Source organism: Myxocyprinus asiaticus, chromosome 27 (assembly GCF_019703515.2).
Source record: "Myxocyprinus asiaticus isolate MX2 ecotype Aquarium Trade chromosome 27, UBuf_Myxa_2, whole genome shotgun sequence".
Classification (NCBI taxonomy): Eukaryota; Metazoa; Chordata; class Actinopteri; order Cypriniformes; family Catostomidae; genus Myxocyprinus; species Myxocyprinus asiaticus.
In genome coordinates this window covers 39,981,845-40,002,029 of record NC_059370.1, presented here as the reverse complement: position 1 = coordinate 40,002,029, position 20,185 = coordinate 39,981,845, and the positions used below count along the sequence as shown (strand labels likewise).

The following is a 20,185-nucleotide window of genomic DNA, read 5'->3' as shown; positions in this document are numbered from 1 at the left end:
GTTCTTGGTGGTTGCTCAGAACACTTTAGCATCTGCATAACAACAAACTAAAAACTACTTAGAACACCATGGCAACTGCATAACAACACTCTGGCAACCACCAAGAACACTGTGTTTAGCAACTGCAGTGTTGTATAGTACCTATGCAGTTGCAAAGAGTTTTAAAGTAGTTTTTAGTGTGTTGCAATGCAGTTGCTATACACAGTGTTCTTAGTGGTTGCCAGAGTGTTGTTATGCAGTTGCCATGGTGTTCTAAGTAGTTTTTAGTTTGTTGTTATGAAGATGCTAAAGTTTTCTGAGTGTTTTTTCAGTGTGTTGCTATGCGGTTGCTAAAGTGTTCTGAAGTGTTTTAGTGTGTTGCTATGTGGTTGTTACAGTGTTCTAAATGGTTTTTAGTGTGTTGCTATGCAGTTGCTATACACAGTGTTCTGGGTGGTTGCTAGAGTGTTGTTATGCGGTTCCCATGATGTTCTAAATGTTCTAAGTGTTTTTAGTGTGTTTTTATGCCGTTACTAAGGTGTTCTGAGTGGTTTTTATTGTGTTGCTATGCTGTTGCTAAAGACCCCGTTTCCACCTGGTATTAGGATGCGTTTCGGGTGATCCGATCACATACGGTCAGCGCTAAATACAGGTCTAAAATGTTTTGAGATCGGATCACAAAACCACATATGAATGTGGTCAAAAATGCATGTAACCGCATCACATTTGAGGTGTAAATGCTAATCCGTCCTGTATGCGTCCCGGCAACAGCGAAGCACCACTCCTCACCTGTCAATCAACCTTGATTTTAAAAAGCGGATACAAATACAAACACGAGAATTTAACAGATCTTCTTCAGTGTGTCTGAAATCAACATGCAGGGACTTCTGAGGAGCATGAACATCTGCAGCTCAGGTTAATACAGGCAATCCACTAAATTAATGAACAATTCTGCTCAAAATTTTGCTTTTGTGCTTAGATTAAATTTCAGCTGCATCTTGGAGAAATAGTGCGCTGTTTTCCTCGCGCTTTCTTTGTCTTTTCTGACTTTTTTGCGCTTTAATGTCATGCAGTCACACACACTGACATAGTGATTGATGTATGTGTCATGGAACAGAGTCCCTCCCCTCCAAATCAGATCACAAGTGGTCACAGGAGACACATTTAAACAACCAGGATTAAACAGCAATGTGTCTCACCTGACCACATGTGATCAGATCACCTGAGACGCATCTTAAAACTGCATGGAAACGGGGACAATGTGTTCTGAAGTGGTTTTTAGTGTGTTGGTATGCGGTTGCTAAGATGTTCTGGGTGGTTTTCAGTGTGTTGTTATGTGGTTGCTAAGGTGTTATGAGTGGTCTCTATAATGTTGCTATGCAGTTGCTAGGGTGTTCTGGATGGTTTCCAGGGCGTTTCTATGCGGTTTCCAAGATGTTTTGAGTGTATTATTATGTGGTAGCTAAGGAGTTCTTCATGGTTTTTAGTGAAATGTATGCAGCTGCCAAGTTGTTCTGGGAGGTTGCTAGGGCATTACTTTCCAGTTGCAAAAGAGTACAGAGTGGTTTTTAGTGTGTTGCTATGCAGTTGCTATACACAGTGTTCTGTGTGGTTGCCAGAGTGTTGTTATGCGGTTGCCAAGGTGTTCTAAGTGGTTTTTAGTCTGTTGTAATGCGGTTGCTAAGGTGTTCTGAGTGGATTTTTGTGTGCTGTTATGCAGTTGCTAAGGTGTTCTGAGTGTTTTTTTGTGTGCTGTTATGCAGTTGCTAAGGTGTTCTGAGTGGCATTTAGTGTGTTGCTATGCAGTTGCCATACACAGTGTTATGGGTGGTTGCCAGAGTGTTGTTATGCGGTTGCCAAGGTGTTCCAAGTGGTTTTTGTGTGTTGATGTGTTTGCTAAGGTGTTCTGGGTGATTTTTAGTGTGTTGTTATGCTGTTGCTAAGGTGTTCTGAGTGGTATTTAGTGTGTTGCTGTGCAGTTGCTAAACACAGTGTTCTGGGTAGTTGCCAGTGTTGTTATGCGGTTGCTAAGGTGTTCTGAATTTCTAGAATGTTGCTATGCACTTACTAGAGTGTTCTGGGTGGCTTCCAGGGCGTTGCTATGCAGTTGCTAAGGGTGTTTTGAGTGGTTTGTAGTGTGTTGCTATGCAGTTGCCAAGGTGTTCTGGGTGGTTGCGAGGGTGTTGTTATGTGGTTGCCAAGCTATTTTAAGTGTTTTTTAATGTGTTCTGAATGTTTTTGGTGCATATTGCTATGCAGTTACTGAGGAGTTCTAAGTGGTTTTTAGTGCATTTCTATTCAGGTGCTAGAGTGTTCTGGGTAGTTGCCAGGGGTTGCTTTGTGGTTTCTACAGTGTTCTGTGTATTTTTAGTGGGTTGCTATGCAGTTACTAAGGTGTTCTGGGTGATTGCTAGGGCATTGCTATGTGGTAGCTTACTGAAAAAAGAGCCAACAATAAGTCTCTATGACATTCTGTTCTCTAGATATGGCTCAGGTCCCTCTTTCAATTTAAGTCCATGGCATTTTTTGCCCATTTTATCGCCTGCCAGGTTGTAAGTCCGACTGCTTAGAAAGTGACACTTCTATAGTAAAATTATACCAAAGGAAGCACAGTCAAACAGGTTTTGCTGCAGGCACAAAAGTGTTGTTGAAACCCACTGGTTATGTAGAAATAGATCAGTCGTTCATCTTTTCCAACTTTGTTCTCCGCTGAGCACTTGTACATGGCGGACACATTAGCGTTCTGAATGACCACACGGCCTACAGTCTGTTGAAACAACAAAAACAATACTTTTTTGAGGGGGGGGGGGTTGGACAATGCAACATACAAAAGATATTCATCTGCATACTGTGAGATTCATAACATGGCTTCTGCACTCAGCTCAAAAGAGCACTGCAGTATCTCTGGTTTTTCAGTATTCTCTTGGCCACTTGGTGTTGAGATTCAGCTTTAACACTGAGTGCACATGACGTACTATTTGATTACTTCCTACTGCCAAGACCCAACTCCAGTACTCAGGGCAACTGAGGCGCTCATACACAACCACATGGAGGGACTCTAATACTCATTGATCCCAGTTGAGCAACACACCAAAGCAAAAACATTTTGGTGAAATAAAGATTGACTGTTTCATTTGGATTACAGCAAAAAGTCAAGCTCTATGTTACATTACACACTCTTTCCCCTGCCACTCCTATTCCCAAAGCCACACACAGGAAATGACCTCACAGGTGTGACAGAAATCAGGAAGAGCGTACAATGTTAACGTGTTTTATTCCCTCTTTATCTAGGGAGCAAAGCCTGGAAGATGGGCTTAAATATTTCAAAAGTGGAAATTGTAACACATTTGGCCCTGCGCCCTTGGATGTCAGATTTCAGATATCTGGTCGTGCTTGCATAAAAACTCAAGAGTTCAAGGTGGGGGCACTTATATAAAATTAATTTAGACATTTACGGAAAATGTTCAGGAAATGCAAAGAATTAAAACAGGAAATAAAACCTTTTCTTTTCCGTCCACCATCTCAGTCAAAGTATCAAAGCTTTCGATAGGATTGATGGTGTGGTCGGGATCCAGATCAATCCAGTCTTGACAGAGGTGAATCTTGTCTCGTTGGTCTCTTCGACCCCTGTGAAAATACAAAAATGTAAGCTAGTAGCTTTAATGTTTCAAAGTAGCTCCCCCAACATTGCGTAGGAGGTCAGACCTACAAAATGTATGTGGATAAATGTTTTTAGCATAGCATATATAGGCTATGAACTCAGTGAGATCAAATATCAATGAGAAACTGTAGGAACATCACTCCCTAATGTATATGTGTGTGGGAGAGAGAGAGAATAAGCAAGGGAGAGCACGAATATCAGGATACAGGATGCTCACATGGACAGTTCCCATACCAGGAAGATCTTTTAGATGTGACTTCCTGTGTATGAGAGATAACTATGGATACAAATGAAGGCCACATAAATTTCAGCCTCTAAATAATTTCAAAGGAACGAATGACACAACAGTTCTTTAAAAAATGGGCAGCACAATTATGCTAAGGCCATGCCTACACTTATACTTTTCGATTCAAATTTTTTATTTTCGGTACTAGAGAGTGTATTTGAAAGTATCTGTTTTCGTTGGAGGGAAAATACAGTTTTAGTGTGGATGAGAGGTATCAACGTAGCAAAACCAATGTGTTTTAAACCAAAAACGTATTAATTCTTTATATTTTTTAAAATAATTCCTTACATTTATATAGCGCTTTTCTAGGCACTCAAAGTGCTTTACATAGTTTTGGGGAAATCTCCTCAACCACCACCAGTGTGCAGCATCCACCTGGATGATGTGACAGCAGCTTTAGTGCACCAGAACACCCACCACACATTAGGTCTTAGTGGAAAGTAGAGTACAGTGATATAGCCAATTCATATATAGTACAGTGCATCTGGAAAGTATTCACAGCGCTTCACTTTTTCCACATTTTGTTATGTTACAGCCTTATTCCAAAATTGATTAAATTCATTATTTTCCTCAAAATTCTACAAACAATACCCCATAATGACAACGTGAAAGAAGTTTGTTGGAAATCTTTGCAAACGTATTAAATAAAAAAATGGAGGAAAAAAAAAAAAAATCACATGTACATAAGTATTCACAGCCTTTGCTCAATACTTTGTTGAAGCACCTTTGGCACCAATTACAGCCTCAAGTCTTTTTGAGTATGATGCTACAAGCTTGGCACACTTATTTTTGGGCAGTTTCTCCCATTCTTCTTTGCAGGACCTCTCAAGCTCCATCAGGTTGAATGGGGAGCGTCGGTGCACAGCCATTTTCACATCTCTCCAGAGATGTTCAATTGGGTTCAAGTCTGGGCTCTGGCTGGGCCACTCAAGGACATTCACAGAGTTGTCCAGGAGCCACTCCTTTGTTATCTTGGCTGTGTGCTTAGGGTCGTTGTCCTGTTGGAAGATGAACCTTCGCCCCAGTCTGAGGTCCAGAGCGCTCTGGAGCAGGTTTTCATCAAGGATGTCTCTGTACATTGCTGCATTCATCTTTCCCTCGATCCTGACTAGTCTCCCAGTTCCTGCCACTGAAAAACATCCCCACAGCATGATGCTGCCACCACCATGCTTCACTGTAGGGATGGTATTGGCCAGGTGATGAGTGGTGCCTGGTTTCCTCCAGACATGATGCTTGCCATTCAGGCCAAAGCCTTCAATCTTTGTTTCTCATGGTCTGAGAGTCCTTCAGGTGCCTTTTGGCAAACTACAGGCGGGCTGTCATGTGCCTTTTACTGAGGAGTGGCTTTTGTCTGGCCACTCTACCATACAGGCCTGATTGGTGGAGTGCTGCAGAGATGGTTGTTCTTCTGGAAGGTTCTCCTCTCTCCACAGAGAAATGCTGGAGCTCTGTCAGAGTGACTTTCGGGTTCTTGGTCACCTCCCTGACTAAGGCCCTTCTCCCCTGATCACCCAGTTTGGCCAGGCGGCCAGCTGTAGGAAGAGTTCTGGTGGTTCCAAACTTCTTCCATTTACGGATGATGGAGGCCACTGTGCTCATTGGGACCTTCAATTCTGCAGACATTTTTTTATACCCTTCCCCAGATCTGTGCCTCGATACAATCCTGTCTCGGAGGTCTACAGACAATTCCTTGGACTTCATGGCTTGGTTTGTGCTCTGACATGCACTGTTAACTGTGGGACCTTATATAGACAGGTGTGTGCCTTTCCAAATCATGTCCAATCAACTGAATTTACCACAGGTGGACTCCAATCAAGTTGTAGAAATATCTCAAGGATGATCAGTGGAAACAGGATGCACCTGAGCTCAATTTTGAGTGTCATGGCAAAGGCTGTGAATACTTATGTACATGTGATTTTTTTATTTTTTTATTTTTTATAAATTTGCAAAGATTTCAAACAAACTTCTTTCACATTGTCATTATGGGGTATTGTTTGTAGAAATAATGAATTTAATCCATTTTGGAATAAGGCTGTAACATAACAATGCAATGTATATAGGGGATTATTAGGAAGCCATAATGGATAAAGGCTAATGGGCAAATTTGGCCTGGTCACCCTTTACAAGAAGTGCCCTGGGATTTACAATGACCACAAAGAGTCAGGACCTCGGTTTAACATCTTATCCAAAAGATGGTGCCTTTCTCACAGTATAGTGTCCCTCTCACTATATTGGGGAATTAGGACCCACACAGACCACAGGGTGTGCACTCCCTGCTGGCATTCCTAATACCTCTTCCAGCAGTAACCATAGTTTTCCCCAGGAGGTCTCCCATCCAGGTTTAACCCTGATTAGCTTCAGTAGGTGACCAGGTGAGACCTGCAGGGTGATGTGCTGTTAGTGTGGATGTGGCCAAAGACACATTGTTTTGGTCATTTAATCCACACTAATATGTTAGAAAATCGAAAACTAGGACTGTCAATTTAAAATGTACCAACTTCTTGTTTTTACAGGTCCCAGTCAGCAGGCGGCAGTAAGCGCAACTGCCGCTGTACTGGCAACATTGAAGGAGCTCTAAAATGGCAACAAACCACACTTACTGACAGCAGACAGCACACGTTGACAGATGCAATCTTGCTTTCAAACACAGCTGGACAGAACACAACTCCGAATGTAGGGGTCTCAAAATGTGTTTTTCTACATTTCAAACAATGTTTCACTTGACACAGCATCCAAAAACTGTGTTTATGACATCCGTCTGATGCATGTGTACATCAATGCATCCTTAGAAAACCCTTATAATAAGTCTACCTCAGACGGATTGACAAATTCAATTGCAAAATGGATTGCTGTGGATGGTAAGGTTAATGTTAGGTTAAAAAATAGGTTAATATTCAAATGATATTTTGCTGCCTTAAATTTCGCCAAAAGACAGTATATTTGAAGACAGAACAGTCGTGGAACAGGAAATGCACTATAATGTCCTAAATTTTAGGCAAATCAATGTTTTAGAACAGAGCTGATATCTCCACGATTTTACAACTGCAAAATGAAACAAACAGCCTGATATTGAGAGACAATAACTGCTGATAAATGAACTCTGAGAAAATGTTTAAAATGCTGTATTGTATCAGTGTATTTCATGCATACAAACAAATTGCATACTATATGCAGTATACATGCTAAATACTGCAGCATTAGTAATAGTAGTAGTATTTAGTATGCTATATTAAATGTGTATGTAGTATGATAGTACACTATTCCGAACATAGCCTAGCTTTTCCTCTCGGGGCCAAAGGAGGCTTAAATACCCCTGTCTCCGTTCATCCTGTTATTTAGGTGACACATCACTTGTCGCAGTCCTCGGCCCTTCACACCGAGCTCTCCCCGAGCAGAGCACTATAAATATCACCAACGCCCCCCAAACTTCTCCACCTTCCCCAGCTGCCTTATCTCCAGCAAACACGGAAGAACCGCTGCCACCACACCGCCCGCTCAGCCCTTACAGCAGAGAAAATAAACAACGCTTCTGAAAACAGTGTCTCTATCCAGTAACAGACTGTGGGCACATCGCCAAAATTGACAAAGACTATCCACTCTGAACTCAGCATGAACCGCGAGTGCTCACATTGAACACTGAATAGTGATTTCGACAGCTTCGCCAGATCAACTAATACTCCCATTGATTCATTACCGATGCTGGGAGCAGAATCCATTTAGTGCAGTAATATCCTAAAACTATTAGATATTTGGAGTACATTTTAACCCCAATGCTATTTGATCTTGATAGGCAGATGTTTTAAACAATTCAACAGTAAAAGACTTTGCCACCATTCAAAACGTCACGTGACATGTTGATTCATTCTCATTACCTAATGCAAAAAGTGTCACTCTCATTACCGTAATGTGAATATATATATATATATATATATATATATATATGTTATATACAAAATATATTTTTTACACATATATACTGTGTATATATATATATATATATATATATATGTAAAAATACAGAATATATACGTGTGTGTGTATTTTTAAATCATATATTATTTCAATTTTAAAGTATGACAAAGTGTGACATGTTAATTTAATTTCATTACCATAATGCAAAAAATCTCTCATTACTGTAACGCAAAAATGTTTTGCTCTCGTAACTGTAATGCCAAAAAATATGATTTTGTTAATTATTTAATGCACCATGGTTGTATTTGTTGTACTGTCTTTAATTTATGCTGATTCTAATGAAAAAAATATTGTATTATAGTAATGAGGATTTAATGAATCAGCTCAGCGGTTAAGGCTCTGGGTTACTGATCAGAAGGTCAGGGGTTCAAGCCCCAGCACTGCCAAGATGCCACTGTTGGGCCCTTGAGCAAGGCCCTTGACCCTATCTGCTCCAGGGGTGCTGTAGTATGGCTGACCATGCACTCTGACCCCAGTTTAGCTGGGATATGTGAAAAAAAAGAATTTTGCTGTATATGTGCAAATGTGTGATAAATAAAATGAATTAATTATAAAAATGGAAAACACTATGGTAATAAGAAATTGTGGAGAAAATGTCACAATGCAAAAAAATCTTCATTGTCCTAACAAGAGGCTTAATTTTCTATGCAAAATATAATTTCTAATTTTCATTCTTTTGGTTTGTGGTAAAATCTGACCTGGACATGTTTTGTGCTTATTCAGAGACTTTAAGATATTTGGAGTAACTCCTAAACCCATTGACATTCAGTCTTGACAGACAGATGTTTTCAACACAATTCAACTGAAAAAGAATTCCCTGCAGCTCAAAACCTGTCACATGTGGTGTGTTGATCTAGTACGTGTTGCTTACAGGGTTCTGCGGGTGCTGTTGAGACCACAGGGGCTCCAGGGCCTCCACTGCCAGCTGATGGTGGCTGGGGGGGTGCCGGTGGCGGTGCAAGTGAGGGTCTGTCGACTGCCCTTCCTGTAAGGGTTAGCAGGCGATGCTGCCTCCTTCTCATGGATCTGAGGTGGAACTGCACAGGAAAATCAAGAGAAATGTACAACAAATATCTATTAATGGACCATAGGCACGATTTTCATTTGGTTTTAAAGAAATCAAATCAAAATGGCTTTTAGTCAATACGTGTTAGCTTTGAGGCCATCTACACTCACCGAGCAGTTTATTAGGTACACCTGTACACCTATTTATTCATGTGATTATCTAATCAGGTAATCGTGTGGCAGCAGTGCAATGCATAAAATCATGCAGATATGGGTCAGGAGCCTCAGTCAACATTCACATCAACCATCAGAATGGGAAAAAATGTGATCTTAGTGATTTCGACCGTGGCATGATTGTTGGTGCCAGATGGACTGGTTTGAGTATTTCTGTAACCGCTGATCTCCTGGGATTTTCACGCTGACAGTTCTGCTGATGTAAAACGGCTTGTTGATGAGAGAGGTCAACGTAGAATGGCCAGACTGGTTCGAGCTGACAGAAAGGCTACGGTATCTCAGATAACCCCTTTGTACAATTGTAGTGAGCAGAATAGTATCTCACAATGCACAACATGTCAAACCTTGAGGTGGATGAGCTACAACAGCAGAAGACCATGTTGGGCACTTCATTAGGACCACAGTGTTCCTAATAAAGTGCTCGATGAGTGTATATCAGTGGTTCTCAACTGGTTTTGCTTCAGGACACAGACTTTAAAAGTTGATAAGCCTATATTTATTTTACTAATTACTATCCTAACTATGCATTATATTGTTAGTTTCATTTTATTTTTAATGTTTTTGTATTTAGTATTCTTTATCCTGTTGTCAGTGACCCTATCAGATCAGACCTGCGACCCATTTTTGGGTCGCGACCTACAAGTTGAGAACCACTGATCTAAATGCTAGTGTACTGCTAAAAGTTTACAAAATAAACTTTTAGCACAGCAGCAATCTTGTAGTTTCCAGTGCAGATCTTTACACCACCCCCTGATCCTTTTCTTCCCAATTTGGAATGCCCAATTCCCAATGTGCTCTAAGTCCTTGTGGTGGTGTGGTGACTTGCCTCAATCCGGGTGGTGGAGGATGAATCTCAGTTGCCTCTGTGTATTAGACTGTCAATCTGTGCATCTTATCATGTGGCTTGTTAAGTGCGTTACCGTGGAGAATAGTGTGATGCCTCCACATGTGCTACATCTCCGTGGTAATGTGCTCAACAAGCCACTTGATAAGATGCATGGATCTATACAACTATAGATGTGCATCCATGCACAACTAACCACGTGCCCCACTGAGAGTGAGAACCACATTATAGTGACTATGAGGAGGTTAACCCAATGTGACTCTACCCACCCTGGCAACCGGGCCAATTGGTTGCTTAGGAAGCCTGACTGGAGTCACTCAGCTTGCCCTGGATTCGAACTTGCGACTCTAGGTGTGGTAGGCTGTGTCTTTACTTGCTGAGCTACCCAGGCCCCCTCACCCCCTGATTCTTAATCTCCATAAAATAATGGATCGACCAAATAATTATTCTTATTTATTTTTTAACATGTAATAAGTTGCATATTGAGAGAGTTACCATTGACGATGAGAGTAAAGTTTAGTCTTTTCTCCAAGGCAGCAGGTGTGTTTTTCAAAATGACCATATATTCCCCTGCGTCCTGCTTACACACGTCTCTGATCTCCAGTGCCTGTTGCTGGACTTTAAACCTGCTGAATTCTGGACGTTTGGTGATCAGTTTCCCATTCTTATACCTGCACACATACATATTGCGAAGTAAGTAAGGGATACTATACAGTCAGATTACAATTACTTTTTTATGGATTACATATTAATCAGGAAACCACAGTAAATTGTTCATAATTTATGGATTCCCATTTTTATACTTTTTTTTATATTTCATTGTAAATCAGCCTACTGCTGATATTTGTATACAGTGCCTCCTTATGACGAATGATTAATGCAAGTTACTAAACACTGCTGATGTAAAGTATAGCTGTTAAATATAATTTCTACATCATATCCAATGACCTTCACTAATTATTGATTCTGGAAGTCTAGACAAACAAATTCAAACCATGAAGACAATAATTTAAAAAAAATAACCCTCTTCTAAATAATAATAATCCTCACCTTCTTTTTCTGCCAAAACAGAGAGTAAAACACACATACAAAAAAAAAAAAAAAAAATCATATCATCTGTCATATTTTGATTAATTTAGTTTTCTTACATGCAATTAAGCAATGCTTTGTTAAAATAGTGTAGATTATTCTACTTTAATTCATGTGATATCAAATAAACAAGAGTTAGAGCAGAGGTAATGCAAAAGTATTAAAAACATAATCAGATTAGATTAACTAAAAAAATATTATCCAAGACACTTCGTTACTGATTGCAACTTTAGTCTTGTAATTGGTAATCAGTACTGGATTGCAATTCTGAAATAATCTAACACTGAGGATGCTTCTGCCTTCTAATGCCTTCAGAGTGCACTTCAAAGGGAGAACAATCCTTACTGCCATGCTGTAAGCTCATTCCAAACAGAATTTCCAATAAAAAGGACTTTAAATATGAGTTCCAAATGACCGTTACTTTTGACCCCTACTCTTTTCAGCACTCCATTGGATGATAAAGACTTCAAAGGGAATAGGGCATAGGGATGATCACTTCTGAATGGAACACACTCATTAGAGATCATCATGATGGCACCGCGGATGGCTGCCTCAGTGTGGAGCTCCTCAGTTCTTTTGTTGTTTTTGTTTGTTTGTCCTGTGTTTAGTAATCTTTTTCCAGTCAGTTTTAACAGAGATGAACTGCTGAACATTTGACAGCATGTAACAGACAATCTTTTCTCAGTTTTCGAATATTCAGATGTTTTGTTGGACATTTTAGTTCAAGAGACGCAGGCGAGAGAGACGAGCCGGTGCGCTGGTCAAACACGTGTTTGAACACAGCGCTGCAACAGCTGGCTGATCAAATCACAGACATGGAACAACAATACCCAGACTCAGTTATTATGATTCTTGGGGATTTTAACAAAGCAAACCTCACACGTGAACTGCCCAAATACAAACAGCACATTACATGCCCCACCAGAGACAGAAATATACTGGATCACTGCTACACAACAATAAAGGATGCATATCGCTCTGTTCCTAGAGCAGCTTTGGGACTATCTGATCACTGTCTGGTTCATCTTCTTCCAACCTACAGACAGAAATTAAAATCAACCAAGCCAGTAGTAAGGACTGTAAAGAGATGGACCAATGAAGCAGAGCGGGAACTACAAGCCTGCTTCGATTGCACGGATTGGAGGGTTTTTGAGGCTGCAGCCACAGACCTGGACGAGCTCACAGATACTGTTACATCATAGTTCAACAATGACAAACTGTGGTTTACAGCAGAGCTCAGGCAGCTTCGTCAGGCCAAAGAGGATGCTTTCAGGGGTGGGGAAAAAGTCTTGTACAATCAGGCCAGGAAAACACTCAACAGGGAAATCAGAGTGGCTAAAAGAAGATACTCTGAGAAGCTGGAAAAGTTTTCAGCTAACGACCCTGCATCAGTGTGGAGTGACATGAAACAACTCACAAATTACAGGACTCCTACTCCCAACCCTGTAGGGAACCAACAACTGGCTGACGACCTGAATGTGTTCTACTGCAGATTTGAAAGGCCCAATCTCACATCCCACACCCATTCTGACCTTCACTTCACACAAACACCAACACCTCCTGCAACTCCCCTCCTCCCCCCTCCTGCTACTCAACCTGCACTTAAGATCTGTGAAGATGATGTGAGCTGCGTCTTTCGGAAACAAAGGACGAGGAAGGCTTCAGGCCCAGATGGCGTCTCACCAGCGTGTCTTCGATCCTGTGCTAACCAGCTGGCCCCCATCTTCACACAGATCTTCAATAGATCACTGGAGCAGTGTGAAGTCCTATGCTGCTTCAAACGCTCAATCATTATTCCTGTCCCAAAGAAACCAAAAATCACAGGTCTTAATGACTACAGACCTGTCGCCCTGATGTCTGTGGTTATGAAATCATTTGAGAGACTGGTGTTGGCCCACCTGAAGAACATCACTGGACCCTTTCTAGATCCCCTTCAATTTGCTTATCAAGCAAACAGGTCTGTGGATGATGCAGTCAACATGGGATTGCATCATATCCTGCAACATCTGGACAGACCGGGGACATATGCAAGGATCCTTTTTGTGGACTTCAGTTCAGCTTTCAACACCATCATCCCAGCTATACTCCAGAATAAATTACACCAACTCTCTGTTCACATGTCTATCTGTCAGTGGATTACCAGCTTTCTGACGGACAGGCAGCAGTTTGTGAGACAGGGGAAACTCACTTCTAGCACTTGTACAATCAGCACTGGTGCCCCCCAGGGATGTGTGCTCTCCCCACTACTCTTCTCCCTCTACAACAATGACTGCATCGCCAAGGACCCCTCTGCCAAGCTCCTGAAGTTTGCAGATGACACCACTGTCATCGGCCTCATCCGAGATGACGAAGAGTCTGCATACAGAAGGGAGGTTGAACAGCTGGCTGTCCTGTGCAGTCAAAACAACCTTGAGCTGAACACGCTCAAAACGGTGGAGATCATTGTGGACTTTAGGAGAAACACCCGACACTGACCCCCCTCACCATTCTAAACAGCACTGTGGCAGCAGTGGAGTTATTCAGGTTCCTGGGCACTACCATCTCACAGGAGTCTGTCCTCTGCACTTCAATAACTGTCTGGTTTGGTTCAGCTATGAAATCAGACATCAGAAGACTACAAAGGACAGTTCAGACTGCTGAGAGGATTATTGGTTGCCCCCTGCCCCCCCTTCAAGAGCTATACACTTCCAGAGTGAGGAAAAAGGCTGGAAAAATCACTCTGGATCCCACTCACCCTGCCCACTACCTTTATGAACTGTTGCCTTCTGGCCGACGCTTCAGAGCTATGAGCACCAGAACCGTCAGGCACAGGAACAGTTTTTTCCCTCAGGCTATCCATCTCATGAACAGTTAAATTGCCCCATTGAGCAATAACTATGTGCACAGTTTAGTCTTTCTTATATTTATCCACCACATCCAACCTCTTCTGCCATTTCATTCCTCTGAAAAAAAAACAAAAAACATTTGCACTGTACATAGCAGATTGTATTAGATTTGCACTACCCATGTGAATGTGTGTATGTATGTATGTGTGTGTCTGTACATATGTGTATAATTAGTTTTATTTTTTATTTTTTATTATTATCTATGTCTTGCTGCTGTTTTTGTATTGTTTTTGTATTGTTGTACACTGGAAGCTCCTGTCACCAAGACAAATTCCTTGTATGTGTAAGCATACTTGGCAATAAAGCTGATTCTGATTCTGATTCTAATTATTGCTAAATAAACCCAGACATGGTGATTAGGACCCCAACGCAAAGCAGAGCCACTTATTAAATGGCTACTTACCAAATAAAGAAATAAATGGGCATGAAATATTGATTTGAGTTTACATTATTTGATTATGTGAGAATAAAGAGGGCATGGAGTGATTTGAGAAATATGCAACTAGTACAGCTATTCGGGAAATCGGTTACGACAATGATCAGTTACTGTAAACAGTTTAGTGCTCATTTAAAAACAATATCTGAATAAAGAATGCAGCAATTGACCAATCAGAATCAAGTATAAAATGTTGATTATGGAAATCAATCAATTATTAAAATCAATGAAAATGAAAGGCAGTACCAAGGGAGCACTACTGTGATCTACTGATCCTTTAGAATTTAAATATTACAGTATTTTTCATGTTCCAGTAGTAATCATATTATAATGACTTTATCATAATGACCATATAGGACTTGACATATTTCATGAGACCCTCCCTTATGTATTCCTGAGAAACTTAGACATTTTAATTTGACTTACCATTGTGTTTCTGGTAAGGGGTATGCAGACACTTTCAAAGACAGCCGGACAGATTTTTGTCCATCTTTAGCCTCTATAACTGATCCATTCCTGTAGTCCAAACTAATGAAAGGTTTCTCTGTAAAATAAAATAAAAAGACCTGTTAATATATAGCCACAACTATTATAACTATTAAAATATATTTAGGTATCTATTTGTATAGAGGCATTTGTATTTCGCACCTACCGTGAACTATGACTAAAGTAGTCAGCTCTCGTTTTATTTCCATGCTGCCAGCAAAGCAGGTGTAAAAGCCGCTGTCTTTCACGTGAACGTCTCGGATGGTCAGAATGCTGGAAACTTCCGTGGCTTTATCCAGGATGTTCCGCACGGGTTGTAAACTCGCCACCCTGTTGACCTTTCCGCACAGCGCAAAAAAGCAGTCTATCACTCTATCAATTTAAATATTACACATTAGCATATCCAGACATGTTTTCTTGAGATTCACCCAAAAACTTTTTGTTATCAAACTAAATTTGTTAGTCATAGAATTGCACACAACAGGATAGCCTAGCAAGACTTGGGCGGCAAAATATAAGAGAGGCCGGGATCAAAGCTGATGTAAAAATTAAATACTGGACTATGGAGAGCAAAAATTATGATTGGATAGATTTATGAGTGGTCATAGATCTGACAAGCCCAGGAGTGTAGGAGAATAATTAATCTGACGGTTTGCATATGTTAACACAGATTTATTACTTCATAATGCAGTCACACTAAAGCCACTGGCCATTTATTCACAGGTCAATACCTTCTTTTCTACACCATCAGTTAATAAGATGAAGATCATTTATCCTGCATTAGACAGATTGTGCTCTCTCTTGCAGTTCAAGCTGAAAGAGTTCATTATGCAGTTAACCACAGTATGCAGTCTGGCCTGGTAATTACCTTTTGGCCCGGATAGTCCCACTTGAATTCCACACCAGTGTTGAACTCCACCAGCGCAGTGCAGTTGAGCACCAGTATCTCCCCCTGCATAAGTTCCACGGGCGAGTCTTCAGGAAACAGCTTGAGCTCATAAAACTTAAATCCTGTTGGGTGTTGCAAACATGGATGGTGAGTGTCAGCACTTTTTAAGCCATGGACACAGTGTACGTAGCATTCTGTTATTTTCGGAAGTGTTAGAAGATCATTTTTGGGGACACATATTCCAACTAGATGTTTTCTGAAGAAAAAAACAAAACGTGAGTGGTGCTTGCCCGTACAAAAGTCGCCACAATGATGCTACGGTGTTGTGGGTGGTTGCCAGAGTATTGCTATGCAGTTGCTAAGGTATTCTGAGTGGTTTCTAGCAAGATGCTACATGGTTGCTAGGATGTTCAGGCAGATTAAAAAAATGTTGCTATGTGGTGGCTAAAATGTGCACAGTGGTTTTTAGCAAGTTGCTATGCAGTTGCTAAGGTGTTCTGGGTGGTTGCTAGGTTGTTGCTGTACAATTTCTAAAGTATTCTGAGTGGTTTCTAGCAAGTTGCGTGAGTGGATTTTAGCAAGTTGCTGTGCAGTTGCTAGGGTGTTCTTGTGGTTGCAAGTTTGTTGCTATACAGATGCTAAGGTATTCTGAGTGGTTTTAGCAAGTTGCTAAGTAGTTAATATGGTGTTCTGGTTGTTAGGTTGTTGCTACAGCATACAGTTGCTAAGCTATTCTGAGTGGTATTTATCAAGTTGCTTTGCAGTTGCTAGGGTGTTCTGGTGGTTGCTAGATTGTTGCCATGCAGTTGCTAAGCTATTCTGAGTGATTTTTATCAAATTGCTATGGAGTTGCTTGGGTTGTCTGGTGGTTGCTAAGTTGTTGCTATAAAGTAGCTAAGGTATTCTGAGTGGTTTCTTGCAAGTTACTATGGAGTTCAGAGTGATAACAAGGATGTTGCTATGTGGTGGATAAAATGTGCTCAGTGGCTTTTAGCAGGTTGCTCTGCGGTTGCTAGGGTATTCTGGGTGGTTGCTAGGTTGTTGCTATACAGTTGACAAGGTATTCTGAGTGGTTTCTAGCAAGCTGCTCAGCAGTTAATATGGTGTTCTACTTGTTAGGTTGTTGCTACAGTATACAGTTGCTAAGGTGTTCTGAGTAGTTTTAGCCAGTTGCTATGCAGTTGCTAGGGTGTTCTGGTGGTTGCTAGATTGTTGCTATACAGTTGCTAAGGTATTCTGAGTGGTTTTATCAAGTTGCTGTGCAGTTGCTAGGGTGTTCTGGTGGTTGCTAGATTGTTGCTATACAGTTGCTAAGATATTCTGAGTGTTTTTAGCAAGTTACTATTTAGTTGCTACAGTGTTCTGGTGGTTGCTAGATTGTTGCTATACAGTAGTACTAAGTAGTTAATATGTTGTTCTGATTGTTAGGTTGTTGCTACAGTATACAGTTGCTAAGGTGTACTGAGTAGTTTTTAGCAAGTTGCTGTGCAGTTGCTAGGGTGTTCTGGTGGTTGCTAGATTGTTGCTATACAGTTGCTAAGGTATTCTGAGTGTTTTTATCAAGTTACTATTTAGTTGCTACAGTGTTCTGGTGGTTGCTAGATTGTTGCTGTACAGTTGCTAAGCTATTCTGAGTGGGGTTTTTTTCAAGTTGCTGTGGAGTTGATTGGATTTTCTGGTGGTTGTTAAGTTGTTGCTATACAGTTGCTAAGGTATTCTGAGTGGTTTCTAGCAAGATGCTACATGGTTGCTAGGGTGTTCAGGGTGATTAGAAGGATGTTGCTATGTGGTGTCTAAAATGTGCTCAGTGGTTTTTAGCAAGTTGCTATGCGGTTGCTAGGGTGTTCTGGGTGATTAGAAGGATGTTGCTATGTGGTGTCTAAAATGTGCTCAGTGGTTTTTAGCAAGTTGCTATGCGGTTGCTAGGGTGTTCTAGGTGGTTGCTGGGTTGTTGCTATACAGTTGTTAAGGTACTCTGAGTGTTTTTTCTCAAGTTGCTATGCAGTTGCTAGGGTGTTCTGGTGGTTGCTAGATTGTTGCTATACAGTAGTACTAAGTAGTTAATATGTTGTTCTGCTTGTTAGGTTGTTGCTACAGTATACAGTTGCTAAGGTGTTCTGAGTAGTTTTAGCAAGTTGCTATGCAGTTGCTAGGGTGTTCTGGTTGTTGCTGGGTTGTTGCTATACAGTTGTTAAGGTACTCTGAGTGTTTTTTCTCACGTTGCTATACAGTTGCTAAGGTATTCTGAGTGGTTTTATCAAGTTGCTGTGCAGTTGCTAGGGTGTTCTGGTGGTTGCTAGATTGTTGCTATACAGTAGTACTAAGTAGTTAATATGTTGTTCTGATTGTTAGGTTGTTGCTACAGTATACAGTTGCTAAGGTGTACTGAGTAGTTTTTAGCAAGTTGCTGTGCAGTTGCTAGGGTGTTCTGGTGGTTGCTAGATTGTTGCTATACAGTTGCTAAGCTATTCTGAGTGGGGTTTTTTTTCAAGTTGCTGTGGAGTTGATTGGATTTTCTGGTGGTTGTTAAGTTGTTGCTATACAGTTGCTAAGGTATTCTGAGTGGTTTCTAGCAAGATGCTACATGGTTGCTAGGGTGTTCAGGGTGATTAGAAGGATGTTGCTATGTGGTGTCTAAAATGTGCTCAGTGGTTTTTAGCAAGTTGCTATGCGGTTGCTAGGGTGTTCTGGATGGTTGCTGGGTTGTTGTTATACAGTTTCTAATGTATTCTGAGTGTTTTTTTTTAAGAAAGTTCCTAAGCAGTTAATATGGTGTTCTGGTTCTTTGGTTGTTGCTTCAGCATACAGTTGCTAAGCTATTCTGAGTGTTTTTTTATCTAATTGCTATGGAGTTGCTTGGGTTCTCTGGTGGTTGCTAAGTTGTTGCTATAAAGTTGCTAAGCTATTCTGAGTGTTTTTTATCAAATTGCTATGGAGTTGCTTGGGTTCTCTGGTGGTTGCTAAGTTGTTGCTATAAAGTTGCTAAGATATTCTGAGTGGTTTCTAGCCAGTTGCTATGGTGTTCAGGGTGATAACAAGGATGTTGCTATGTGGTGGATAAAATGTGCTCAGTGGCTTTTAGCAAGTTGTTCTGCAGTTGCTAGGGTGTTCTGTGTGGTTGCTAGGTTGTTGCTATACAGTTGCCAATGTATTCTGAGTGGTTTTTAGCAATGTGCTCAGCAGTTAATATGGTGTTCTGATTGTTAGGTTGTTGCTGCAGTATACAGTTGCTAAGGTGTACTGAGTAGTTTTTAGCAAGTTGCTATGCAGTTGCTAGGGTGTTCTGGTGGTTGCTGGGTTGTTGCTATACAGTTGCTAGGGTGTTCTGGTGGTTGCTAGATTGTTGCTATACAGTTGCTAAGCTATTCTGAGTGGGGGTTTTTTCAAGTTGCTGTGGAGTTGATTGGATTTTCTGGTGGTTGTTAAGTTGTTGCTATACAGTTGCTAAGGTATTCTGAGTTGTTTCGAGCAAGATGCTACATGGTTGCTAGGGTGTTCAGGGTGATTAGAAGGATGTTGCTATGTGGTGTCTAAAATGTGCTCAGTTGTCAAGGTGTTCTGAGTGTTTTATATCAAGTTGCTATGCAGTTGCTAGGGTGTTCTGGTGGTTACTAGATTGTTGATATACAGTTGCTAAGGTATTCTGAGTGTATTCTACCAAGTTGCTATTTGGTTGCTAGGGTGTTGTGGGTGGTTTCTAGGTTGCTGCTAAACAGTTACTAAGGTATTCTGAGTGTTTTGTATTAGGTTGCTATGCGGTTGCTAAGGTATTCTGAGAGGTTTTTAGGAAGTTGCTATGCAGTTGCTTGGGTGTTCTGAGTGGTTGCTACATTGTTGCTATTTAGTTACTAAGTGGTTCCTAATAGGTTGATCTGCGGTTTTTGGGGTGTTAAGGGGGGTTGCAAGGATATTGCTATGTGGTTGCTAAGGTGTGTTGAGTATTTTTTAGGAAGCTGTTGTGCAGTCGCTAGGGCAATGCATGTCCGATTCTGGACCCCAGCTTGGTTCCATCCAGACCACGAGATAATGAAAGCAGTTGTCCTATCTAAATGTTTCTACAGTTTTAATGAGCAGTGCATCAAAACAACGGAGCTATACACCCAACAAGCACTCAGGGGCGATCAGCGCTATATCACTTTTTTCTCAAGTGCCAAACACGCTTCATTTCCTGCTCCATGCATGTTGTCTCTCTCCCTCACGATATGTAAGAGGCGTAGCATAAAGCCTGATTAGGCTATATAGAGTTATTCGGTTATTTTAACAACAGCAGCGGAGACACGGTGAGCAGCAATGTAGATGGAGGCTGGCATCTTTCACTAAAACACACTGCAGAAAATGAGAATAAAGCAAAGTGAAACTATCTTCATCTGTCTGATAAATGACTTGGACGGTTCAGCTAAAGCAGATTTGTGACAGGAC

At 41.0% G+C, this 20,185-nt stretch overlaps 1 protein-coding gene across 3 annotated transcripts in view; it reads right to left on the bottom strand.

Annotated features, from left to right (window-relative positions):
* flt4 (fms related receptor tyrosine kinase 4) overlaps positions 1 to 20,185 on the bottom strand; it is a 76,954-nt gene that overhangs the window by 18,449 nt on the left and 38,320 nt on the right. For all 3 annotated transcript variants that reach the window (XM_051659034.1, XM_051659036.1, XM_051659035.1), the window contains exons 6-12: positions 15,746 to 15,888; positions 15,044 to 15,215; positions 14,818 to 14,935; positions 10,477 to 10,652; positions 8,770 to 8,935; positions 3,480 to 3,606; positions 2,638 to 2,746 (exon numbers count right to left, since the gene is read on the bottom strand). In XM_051659034.1, coding sequence (XP_051514994.1) covers positions 2,638 to 2,746; positions 3,480 to 3,606; positions 8,770 to 8,935; positions 10,477 to 10,652; positions 14,818 to 14,935; positions 15,044 to 15,215; positions 15,746 to 15,888 — 1,011 coding nt within the window. The remainder of the gene's footprint in view (positions 1 to 2,637; positions 2,747 to 3,479; positions 3,607 to 8,769; positions 8,936 to 10,476; positions 10,653 to 14,817; positions 14,936 to 15,043; positions 15,216 to 15,745; positions 15,889 to 20,185) is intronic.